The sequence below is a fragment of the Camelina sativa genome, chromosome 1 (genome assembly GCF_030686135.1).
Source record: "Camelina sativa cultivar CO46 ecotype springtype chromosome 1, ASM3068613v1".
In the NCBI taxonomy this organism is placed as follows: domain Eukaryota; kingdom Viridiplantae; phylum Streptophyta; class Magnoliopsida; order Brassicales; family Brassicaceae; genus Camelina; species Camelina sativa.
The window spans coordinates 172,985-184,477 of NC_141880.1; the positions used below are offsets into that span (position 1 = coordinate 172,985).

The 11,493-nt window shown below is 37.7% G+C and overlaps 4 protein-coding genes across 5 annotated transcripts; 2 read left to right on the forward strand and 2 right to left on the reverse strand.

Annotated features, from left to right (window-relative positions):
- The first annotated feature begins 117 nt into the window (after nucleotides 1–117).
- On the forward strand, nucleotides 118–4,237 carry LOC104719406 (DEAD-box ATP-dependent RNA helicase 14). 2 transcript variants are annotated; one of them, XM_010437329.2, is made up of 9 exons: nucleotides 118–440; nucleotides 800–1,146; nucleotides 1,282–1,440; nucleotides 1,616–1,684; nucleotides 2,267–2,536; nucleotides 2,636–2,986; nucleotides 3,067–3,344; nucleotides 3,439–3,774; nucleotides 3,875–4,237. In XM_010437329.2, the coding sequence occupies exons 2-9, from the start codon at nucleotides 829–831 to the stop codon at nucleotides 4,002–4,004; spliced, it is 1,911 nt and encodes a 636-aa protein (XP_010435631.1). In that variant the 5' UTR covers nucleotides 118–440; nucleotides 800–828; the 3' UTR covers nucleotides 4,005–4,237. The 2 variants fall into 2 exon arrangements, with proteins under 2 accessions (XP_010435631.1, XP_087312981.1); XM_087456855.1 differs by lacking the exons at nucleotides 118–440; nucleotides 800–1,146; nucleotides 1,282–1,440 and having other exon boundaries at nucleotides 1,684–2,133.
- A 960-nt stretch (nucleotides 4,238–5,197) lies between these two features.
- Nucleotides 5,198–6,840, forward strand: LOC104719405 (transcription factor MYB57). Its single transcript, XM_010437328.3, has 3 exons — nucleotides 5,198–6,001; nucleotides 6,120–6,249; nucleotides 6,335–6,840. Exons 1-3 carry the CDS (start codon nucleotides 5,833–5,835, stop codon nucleotides 6,642–6,644), a joined length of 609 nt encoding a protein of 202 aa, XP_010435630.1. The 5' UTR covers nucleotides 5,198–5,832; the 3' UTR covers nucleotides 6,645–6,840.
- A 34-nt stretch (nucleotides 6,841–6,874) lies between these two features.
- On the reverse strand, nucleotides 6,875–8,951 carry LOC104719404 (universal stress protein A-like protein). The gene is made up of 4 exons (XM_010437326.3): nucleotides 8,298–8,951; nucleotides 7,760–7,881; nucleotides 7,507–7,625; nucleotides 6,875–7,186 (listed from the first exon to the last, which is right to left on the reverse strand). Exons 1-4 carry the CDS (start codon nucleotides 8,473–8,475, stop codon nucleotides 7,078–7,080), a joined length of 528 nt encoding a protein of 175 aa, XP_010435628.2. The 5' UTR covers nucleotides 8,476–8,951; the 3' UTR covers nucleotides 6,875–7,077.
- On the reverse strand, nucleotides 8,943–9,644 carry LOC104719403 (uncharacterized). The gene has a single exon (XM_010437325.3). The coding sequence runs from the start codon at nucleotides 9,642–9,644 to the stop codon at nucleotides 9,099–9,101; it is 546 nt and encodes a 181-aa protein (XP_010435627.1). The 3' UTR covers nucleotides 8,943–9,098.
- Between the last annotated feature and the right edge of the window lie 1,849 nt (nucleotides 9,645–11,493).

Sequence of the window (11,493 nt, forward strand, 5' to 3'; positions counted from 1 at the left end):
TTCCTGCTGATGAGTAAACAACAATGGGCTTGGAAGAAAAGTGAATAGCCCAAAGAAGGCCCAAAAGATAAGGAGGCGGCTCGTTTAGGTTGGTAAAGGTACTCAGATATTTTTGTTGAGTAATAAAACCTAATAAACGGGACGGGGCATAATAAAAAGGAGGAGCAACACGTCTTCTCTCTCAATCGGGTCTTTTTGGTTTCTCTCTCTCTCTCTCTCTTTTGCTCTACGCTTCTTCTTCTCCCTTCTTCTTGTGGGCGTAGATTTTTAGAGAGAGAAATTTTTATTTAAGGGTGAGAAACAAAGGAAATCTCAGATCTCGACTTCGGAAGATTTGACCCGACCCGACCCGACCCGACCGCTTATAAATCTAATCTGCTGGTTCCAGAGCACGCTCCTCCTCTTCATCGGCAACACTTGAAACCATCATCAATCATCAGGTACTAGGGCGTTTTATCTCTCCTGTAGAAATTTCTCGGTGATTTCCTTCAATTTGGTATTTGAGATTTCTCTTTTAAATCTTGTGTATTGGTCGTGTTTCTAATTCTGATGTCTGATGATTGAATCTGCTTGATTTTATATTACTATTACGTGTTAGGGTTTCTTCGATTTGTGTAAAATCCAGATCTGTGCTCGATTGTATTTGGATGCTTTTATAATTTTTGGTTTAACTAACTTGAAATTCGAAGATAATCACGAAAGTGTTACTTTTGTTTTTTCTATAGACGTATTGTGTTGCTTGGCTTCTTTTTGATGAGGATTGGTATTAATTTTATCAATTGAATCTCTTAAATTGCAGAAAACTCTTTTTGTTTGGGTGTTGTTACAATGGCTGCTACCGCTAATGCTCCTTCTACTGTCCGTTATGCACCTGAGGATCACTCTCTTCCTAAGCCTTGGAAAGGCCTTGTCGATGATGGCACTGGCTTCTTGTACTATTGGAATCCTGAGACCAATGTTACTCAGTACGAGAGACCTGCTCCCTCTCATCCTCCCAAGCTTCCTCCCGTCTCTGTTAGCTCTTCCGTTCAGGTTCACCCTACTCCTAACGGTGCCGCCTATGCTCCTCCTCGCAAGGCTGATGATAAGTATACTAGACCCTCTGAACATGGCCCTAAGATTGACTCTTCCTCCAGGTTTAGTGAGGTACTCACCACTTGTCTCCTCTTTATACTTTTTTTTTTTTGTTTATAACTATTATACCCTTTCTCTAGCATTATTTGCTATTGGTGCCTCTTGTTCGGTTGCTCATTTTAGTTTTTTTTTCTCGATTTCCTCAAGAGTGGCAGGAGTGGACCCCCTTATTCGAATGGAGCTGCTAACGGTGTTGGGAATCCTGCATATGGTGCAACATCTGCCAGAGGTCCTTCTCCTTCATCAGCTCCCAGAAGTGAACTGTCCCCTGAGGCCTACTCCCGCCGTCATGAGATTACTGTCAGTGTAAGTATCTAAAATCTTCCTTGAACCAACGTCGTCGTTTTTCTTCTTCTTATGTAATAATTTGTAGTGTGTTCCTCTTTACCAAGTTGCCTATTTGGCTTTCACCTGTTTTATTTCTGTAAATCTTTTTTTATTTCCTCTAGTTACTTATATCTTATTTTCCTCTTGTCTTCAGGGGGGCCAAGTACCACCACCTATAATGTCCTTTGAAGCTACTGGATTCCCTCCTGAGCTTCTGCGGGAGGTATGATTTTATTTGTCATAGTAAATTGAAAAGACTTAGGAAACCCTCAAACCTTTGTTTCCGTTCAATAAGCTGAATCTTTGTTGGGTTTTATGCTGGGGTCTGATTTATGAACCTAGTTTGGTTTTCCTAATAGTAGCCTTATTTTGTCACCAAGCTTAAATCGACTTAGGTTTAACATTTAGAGTCAAAGTTTTATGCCATATGCTCCCTTTTCTTTTCTTTTTTTTTCCCAGGTGCGATGTTTGCTCCTGGGGGGGAGCTAATGTCGTACACTGTGCCACTTCTTTGAGGTCCTTGCAAATTATTTGGAGTGCCCTATATGGTGGGCCAAATTTTTTGGAAAGGACTTCCCAAATCATCCAAGCTCGTGGCAGGGCCTGTTAATGGTGTGATGATTCATTTCACCACCGGGTCCAGACAGAAGAAGAGGCGTCCTCCTGCTGCAGGTTTCATCAGTAATCTTTTGCCGCCTGCAAATGGGGGATGGTGCTTCTTCTGACATAAGCCACCACTCCCTAACCCCAAAATAACCTTGGTGTTTCTCTTCTCATAGGACAGCCTCGTTTTCTGCTTTCTTAGGTACTCAGTGCAGGTTTCTCTGCTCCAACTCCAATTCAAGCTCAGTCATGGCCAATTGCTATTCAAGGTAGGGACATTGTAGCCATTGCTAAAACTGGCTCAGGAAAAACTTTGGGTTACTTGATTCCTGGGTTTATGCATCTTCAACGCATCCGAAATGATTCGCGCGCGGGCCCAACAATCTTGGTGTTGTCTCCAACGAGGGAGCTGGCCACACAAATCCAAGAAGAAGCTGTTAAATTTGGGAGGTCATCAAGAATTTCGTGTACCGTAAGTAGAAGTTTCTGAACTTGTAAACTTTTGACATGCTTCATGTGTATTATCTGTCTAATGGATTCTAAATGTCTGGTCTTGTTATCTCTGTTTCAGTGTTTGTATGGTGGTGCGCCAAAGGGACCTCAGCTGAGGGATTTAGATAGAGGAGCAGATATCGTGGTTGCAACTCCTGGGAGATTGAATGATATCCTTGAAATGAGGAGAATTAGTCTGCGTCAAATATCTTACCTTGTGCTAGATGAGGCAGATAGGATGTTGGACATGGGTTTTGAACCACAGATAAGGAAGATTGTGAAAGAAATTCCCACTAAGCGTCAAACCCTTATGTACACAGCTACGTGGCCAAAGGGAGTTAGGAAAATTGCAGCTGACTTACTTGTTAACCCTGCTCAAGTCAACATTGGCAACGTTGACGAGCTTGTGGCTAACAAGTCAATCACACAGGTTTGGCTTGACCTGATTCTATTGATTCTGCTGACCGTTTCAGGAAAATCAATCTGATTGTTGTGCTTTTTTGGACACAGCATATTGAAGTGGTAGCACCAATGGAGAAACAGAGGAGATTAGAGCAGATCTTGCGGTCTCAGGAACCAGGCTCAAAGGTGATCATATTCTGCTCGACCAAAAGGATGTGTGATCAACTAACACGCAATATCACCCGCCAATTTGGAGCTGCTGCTATACATGGAGACAAGTCCCAGCCTGAGAGAGACCATGTTCTTAATCAATTCCGCAGTGGTAGGACTCCGGTTCTTGTTGCAACCGATGTTGCTGCTCGTGGACTGGACGTTAAGGACATCAGGTATTTAATATAATGCAAATCGCAATCCTTAAAAACGAATCATGAAATTGTTACTTGATGATTATATTAGTTTTAACACAATCTGAGATCACAGGGCGGTCGTAAACTATGATTTTCCCAATGGAGTGGAAGACTATGTTCATAGAATCGGAAGAACAGGAAGAGCTGGAGCGACTGGTCATGCATTCACATTCTTTGGTGATCAAGATTCAAAACATGCTTCAGATCTGATCAAGATCTTGGAAGGAGCAAACCAGCAAGTTCCGCAACAGATCCGTGAAATGGCTACACGTGGTGGTGGTGGAATGAATAAATACAGTCGCTGGGGTCCCCCTTCTGGAGGCCGTGGTCGTGGTGGCGACTCTGGTTATGGTGGCAGAGGTGGCGATTCTGGTTATGGTGGCAGAGGTGGCTTTGGCTCGCGTGACAGGTAAATTAACATAACGGCCTCTTCTTTTAAAATATTTTGTTGGATGTTATTGAAATTATGGTTGTGACTTAAGATTGTATAAATTTTTGATGGGAAGCAGAAGCAGCAACGGATGGGGAAGGGAGCGTGAAAGGAGCCGTAGCCCTGAGAGATTCAACAGAGCTCCACCACCGTCTTCCACCGGATCGCCTCCTCGCAGCTTCCACGAGTCCATGATGAAACACAGATGAAAAGGTAGCCTGATAAAGCGAGTGATAGAAGAATGTGTTATTGGAGATATCCCTTATTCCTTTGACATTATATATATTTTTTGGCCGGTGAAGAATTTAGAAAAAGAAAAAAAAACAAGACCAAGACACAGTCCCATTGGAAAATTTACGTTCAAAACTACAATTGATATCTTATTGTTTGTATTTCATCTGTTTACTCAGACTCAGAGATTGGTAAGAATTGTTTTATTCGATACGAGTAACCGTTACATTACTTATCTTATGGGATTTTCTACGCTGCTTTGGCATTTAAATAACAAAAACAGTGTGCTGTTTGAGATCTCGGTTTAGTATGGTTAGATTTGGTTAGATTTAGATTTATCTAGAAACTTGCTTCCGACTTCCCAAACTGAATCGAACTATTCGTTGCATTCGTAGTTCCAAATTAATGATGAGAACTTCAAATTCCTCATTTCCCCCATTTGTGCTGACGGATTATTCCGTCAGCACTCAACAGTCATAAACCGAACCAATACCAAAAAAATAACTATCTAAATCAAAGCATAATAAATTTATGTATTTTCAAAAGTGACGTTTAATAAATGTTCTAGTTAGTTTTTTCGACCAAAAAAAAAAAAACTTTGGAAAAAGAAGTTTGGTGAGTCTATGGCTTAGAGGAGAAGTGTGTGTCTTGTGTACTTTGATGATAATATAATTGATGACAGCCTATTAGTCTCCAAATAGACTCTAGATTTTTTTGTGGTTACAAATTAGTTTTCCTTTTACAACTAAACGAATCATGAACTCCTATCTAAAATCAAAGCTCACTACATACATATATATGTTCACACATGGTTTATTTTCCACTATCAATAATATTAATTATCATTGGTCATTACGAGATAACCCTTATATACTGAATAAATCAATCATCAACCAAAATAAATCCTAATATTGTAAAAATAATTGTATATATGGAATGATAGTTCAAGGATTTTTTTTCTTTCGAATTATATTGGAAAAAACGACTACTATACAGTTTTAAATAAACTTTAATACAGCTTAATTTATTGTATAATATACGTATTGCTACTTACTATCTTACAATAATTTAATTGAAATTGTAGGATGATGACACATCATTTAAAATATCAGCCACAAAACACACTTGCTAAATCTGGCATATGATTTACACCGAACCTTCTCAATTAATTGCCCCAAAGCAAACGCTATCACAACTTTCATTTTATTTTCTCTCTCTACTATTTGATTTTCTTTGTATAATCGAAATCTAAATTCGAAATCATACACAATTAGAATATTATTAAAATATGCGTTTTTGAAAGTGTAATTTAGATGTGGTAAAATATAGCAAGTATGAAAAATAATACCAATTTCAGTTTCAAACGAAAAGAATATTCTTGATTACTTGGTTTTGTTTACTGAATAAAAGTATTGGCTAGTATATATATTAGTGACTACAGGGTTAGGAAGAAGTCGTTATTTACATCAACGATCAGTGTAATGTTTCTGTCAAGCTCTGCTTTGATTTAATATTTAGTACTTTCTTTCTTCTCACTGTTTACAATTTGTGTGGTCGCCAAGTTCTCATTTGATTATTAGTTTCTTATTTAAGAGTTCTCATTAAGCTTTTTGTAATCAAATATTACATATTTCGTTGATTTTGTCTATATACGTACACGTAGATACCACTGAAATTAACCCTGCTTTGTATAACCAATTGGAGTATAGTAGTCACAAGTCACAACCCTATAAAAGAAAACAGTTGTTGATCATCTTCCCGCCCCGAGTATCTCTCTCTCGATCTTGATTGCATTGAGAAATATAGATGGAGACGATGAAGAAGAAAGGGAGAGGGAAAGCGACTATAACATCACAGAAAGAAGAGGAAGGAACAGTGAGGAAAGGGCCATGGACTATGGAAGAAGACTTCATCCTCTTTAATTATATTCTTAATCATGGTGAAGGTCTTTGGAACTCTGTCGCCAAAGCCTCTGGTATATTTGCACATTCAAGTCATATACAATAATTAAACACTGATCACTCACGTGTTATGTTTTTTTTTGATGATGTTATATTTGCATGTATATAATTTTGTTTTCATCTTATAATAAGGTCTAAAACGTACTGGAAAAAGCTGTCGGCTCCGGTGGCTGAACTATCTCCGACCAGATGTGCGGCGAGGGAACATAACCGCAGAAGAACAACTTGTGATCATTCAGCTTCATGCTAAGCTTGGAAACAGGTCTTACATATAATTTCATCATGACATGCGTGCGTACGTAATAACGAATCAGAAAACTAATACATATATATGGTGTTGTATATAGGTGGTCGAAGATTGCGAAGCATCTCCCGGGAAGAACGGACAACGAGATAAAGAACTTTTGGAGGACAAAGATTCAGAGACACATGAAAGTGAAAGTGTCGTCGGAGAATATGATGAATCATCATTGTTCGGGAAACTCACAAAGCTCGGGGATGACAACGACGGAACAAGGCAGCTCCGGCAAAGCCATCGACATGGCTGAGAGCTTCTCTCCGGCGACGACAACGTTTAATGTGGTAAACGAGAATTACTGGAACGTTGAAGATCTGTGGCCCGTCCACTTGCTCAATGGTGACCACCATGTCATTTAAGATAGTCCTACAATTTATATATTTATATCCCCGAGCTGCTTTTTTTTTGGGTTATGGTACGTTCTTTGGTGTTGTTTCTATTGCTGAAATGTTGTTGCAACTAATTTACATATAAAAAGGCGGTGTGAGAGCAGAGTTACCTCTGTTCGTTAAAGAACATATATATATATATACTACTCTTTCTTTTGTTTGTTTAGATTTTTCTTCTTTCTTACGGTATATATGAAAAGTTAAAACATAAATCATATACTGTATATATATATAGCAGTTGGTTTAAGTTTGAAAACCAATTCCAAAAAGTAGCAGACTGCACGACACATACATACAAACACACACAGAGATAACAAATATTAAAGGTATGAATTTGGATTATTGGACACAAAATAAAAGCACTCTCTGCAATAAATCAAAGAAGGGAGGTTGTTGTTATAATTTAGTCATCAGCTAGATCACTGGGAGTTTCATCGGCATTGCGTTTGATCGTCAAAACAGGACACTCGGCATGTTTCACACAGAAGGCGCTCACAGTCCCCACAAAGACCCTGCAATGCAATGCAAGAGAGTGAGAAGAAGACCAAACCCATAAGAAGACTCCAGACATATTATTACAAAACACATAATCTTCTTATCTATGCCAAGCGCAATGCTTGTATAACTTAAAAAATATGACAATTCCCAATTGTTGGCCACTGTTCTTGTCTGAGTCTTGAACTAATCTACTAGTCTATTCAAACTCAAATATCTGTCAAAGCGAAATCCTATCTAGCTGTAACCTTTACATGACAGCCTGATTTGGTGTTTTCATTGTTCAGTATTTCAGTCTAATAAATCATGTAGGAGGAGTATGAGAATTTGTACGCACTTTTGAAAGCGGCCAAGACCACGACTTCCAACAACGAGAAAATCAGGTCGGACTCGGGTGACCTCTTTGCAAATAACATCCTTGGGATCACCTATCTTAATCCAGGCCTCGCAAGCAACCTACAGGTTTTGCAATGATCATGAATTTTCACAAGATTACTTACAGTAGCTGTTAGTAAGGAGGAAGTAGCAAGTAGCAAGTAGACAGAGGAGGATAACTTAAAAAAAAAAAAAAAGAGTGTATTAATTATTACCCCAATCTCATGGCATTTTTTAACGAAAAACTCGAGAAGGTGAAGACCTTTAGCCTTGTTAGTTTCTCTCATGCTTCGGAAATCATCAGGGGAAGCATAAATGCTGTCAACGTCATCAAAACCTGCTTCCCAATTCACAAAAACAGAACACCCACAAGAAACTTAATAAAAATTCATCACTCAAGGCATGAAAGAACAAGAAACAAGTAGCATGAAAGAATTAAGGCAGGCATCAGATATATTCTCATCATATATACAAACAAGAACTCTTCATCAAGAATATGGCAATTAAAACTGGCAACAGCAACACATACATACCCACCGCTTAAATGTAAAGATCAAAGCCAAAATTGCAACACAACAAAAAAAAAAAGCAGAGAAAGATAAGATCTCACCGACCGACATGATCATCCCAATCTACGATATCATAATTAAATCCTAAGACAATGTCATATGATATTCAAGGAAGGGATAAAAAAAAAAAAAAAGAAGGCGAGAGAGAGATGAAGAAGAAGAAGAAGAAGAAGAAGAATCGAACCGTCTTCGTCGAGGACTTGGACATGGAGCAAGAGAATCTTGAAATCGGAAGTGTTGGACCTGACGATCTTCTCCAGAGTCCATTCGAAAGCTCTTTTGCTGCTTATCGAAGGGTGAGGGTACTCTTTGATCGTCGAACCGTTCACGGCCACCATCACTTTCGTCGGCTCGCTCCCCATTTTTCACCCAAAAAAATCGTCTCTCTTCTCTCTCTCTCTCTCTCTCTCACTCAGCAAATCGTCTCTGTTGTTTTTTGATTTTGGGGAAATCGACTACTTGGTCAGATCAGATCATATATGATATATGTGGGGGAAGACAAACAAGACAACTATGCTAAGCTATGCGCGCACTACGTCTACACATGCGTACTTTTAGCTGGGCGATTTCATATGTATGCTACAATGCGCAGCGTTTCTGTTACGGGACAGCTATCATCAACAAACAAAAGTGCACTACTAGTTCTTATAACTAAATTTCCCAAACTACCCTTTTCTGCTAATCATTGTGCAAGCCCTACAATATGGGCCCGAACGAGTGAGCCCATATCTATACTACATATTTTATATATGCGTATGAAAAAACTTTTAACCATGTACATTTTTTTCTCTCTCTCTTAAATAATAGCTTGTGGGTGAGAAATCTGAAATATGTAATTTTGAAATTTTATTTGCTGCACTAAAAGAATTTCACAAAACAATTTTTATGTAGTATATAGTAGTACTGTTTTGATGTTGTTTTGGAAATGATACGCCTAGCTTAGCTATGAATATATATATATGTATCTCTCTGACTCTATTGGTTACTACTGATGATGAATTGATTGAATTCCAGTGAAGGAGACTCTACCAAAGCCAAGATGACCAATCTGATACAACTCCAACCAAACTCTCTCTGCTTCCACTCTCGCACTTATCCTCGTCTCTTCTTCTAACGACGACCCCCTTCTTTCTTCTTCTTCCTCCTTCGTCAAACTCCCATCTCTCTCCACCACAAACCGGTGGTCGTCATCTCCGCCACCGCTCACCATCTCTGTCGACCTCCGCTTCTGCTGCTGCTTATGTAAACGATCCTCCCGATTCCTCCGTTTCTTCTTACTCCGGCCGATACATTTCCGCCCGATCATCCAGGGGACCTTAACGAAGGCGAGGGTGAGGAGGTTCACCACGGCGCAGGGACAACAGCAGAGCGCCACGCAGTCAGCGATCCCCGCCGCCGCCCAAGACCGGCACCTTTTCCGGGAGCATCTGGCTGATCTCGACTCTTCATCGGCTCCTTGACTACTACAGTGGGATCCACTCTGCTCTAATTTACGTGACACTCGATGCGGCTTTTGGCTTTCGTCCTCCATTTTAAAATTTATAAAATTAGCCCTGCCAAAAAACAAAGAAAAAACAAAATAAAGCTTACTAGTAAGTTATATACGGTTTACATGATGATACTACTCATTGTGCCCATCACAATATACAGATTTTTGTCCATATACGAGTGTGTATATAACACTTTGTTATTACTTTATAAATAAAATTAAAAAAAATACTACTACTAAAATAAAATTAAAAATTAAAAAAAAAAAAAAAAAAAAAACTAAAAAGAGGGAGAGAGATATAGGAAACAGCAACAAAAATTTCTCCCATGCACTTTAACTTATTGACCAGACAGTTTCAGGTGCATTTAAATCTTACTCACGCTCCCACTTTGGCGCGTATTAGCCACTGTCTTCACTTTTTCTGATAACTAATACTACAGTTTTTTTTTCTTTTTTTTTTTCTGCATCAACGAGTATTCTGTAGGAGAGTAGCCAATTTTTTTTTGTGACCAGTTGAAGAAAGAAAAGATTACATATCAACGTTACAGTTCTGTCAAATACTATCGGAGTTAGTTTTTAAAAACTGAGATTGGTTTGGTCAAGCTGTTGACTGGTCTGGTTAGCTTTTGTAAAATAATGAAAAGTGTTGGACCAACGAGCGCGTGGGAGATGAATCTGAAGCTCTTTTTTGTTCGATAGGGGAAAAATAATACTAATACTATTCTTTTTTAGTGGAGAAAACAAGATAAAAAAAAAAAAGCTGTTAATCTGGAGATGTGTAAATAAAATCTTATTATATGTTTGGCTCTTTATGGTAAGAATCGTATGGTACGGTGGTAGCTTTTAAAATATATACAGTCCAGTCCCTCTATTGATTTTTAAAATTAACTTATCGCTCCTCAAAGACGATGATATTGTTTTAAAAAAATAATTAGAGATATCAGTGAGACAACGTGGATATAGTGCGGTAGATCATATCTCACATGGGTTGCCGGGTCCTAGCATGGCCCATTTACGTGGCCCATTTCAAAGCTACAAGTAATACAATACAATACAAATTCACGTGAGATAAACAGGGCCGTGCCTATAGTGTAATCAAAAAGGTATTTGCCTCTGGTGATCAGGCCCCCACATAATATATAAAATTTTGGTGTAATGGTTCAAAACAAAATTTTATTTATATTTTCCACTTGAGTTCAAAACCAAATTCTTATATCAAAAAAAAAAAAAAAAAATCATTTATTTAAGCTCTAAGAATCTATGAATCCTAACTATTTTTATTTTCTCAAATATGTTTCTACGAAGTTGTATTTGTATATTATTATAATTTATGTTTCATATTTATAGTAGTGTAAAAATTTATGCTTAACTTGCTATATTTTGATTTTTTTATAACATATAAAGAAATTCTTGTTTAGTTTTCCAGTTTTCTGTTACATGAATATTGGTTAATATTTATGTTTTCTGAATTTGTAAAAAAATTCAGAACATGCTTCTATATGAATATGATGTTTAAGAAAAAAAACAAATAAAAAAACAAAATTTAAGATCTTTTAGACGTATAATTGTTGTTTTAGACCTCTTTATTAATTATATATATTATTATATGTTAATTATCAGTTAAAAAAATAATTACACTTTAAAACTTGCTTTATGCCCCTGGCACGGCACTGGAGATAAATTAGTGTCTACAATAAGTAGGATACCCCTGGGATTTTTAAACGATTAGATTTGTAAATGATTAACGTGATACTAGCATTTATCAGGAAAAAAAGAATAGAAGATATTTTGAAAATACAAAACCATCTCTGGAAAATAAATGGTTTATCTTTTTATTCGATATGATACTAAAAAGGAAAGTCACTTGTATAAGGTAAAAAGAAAAAAAAAA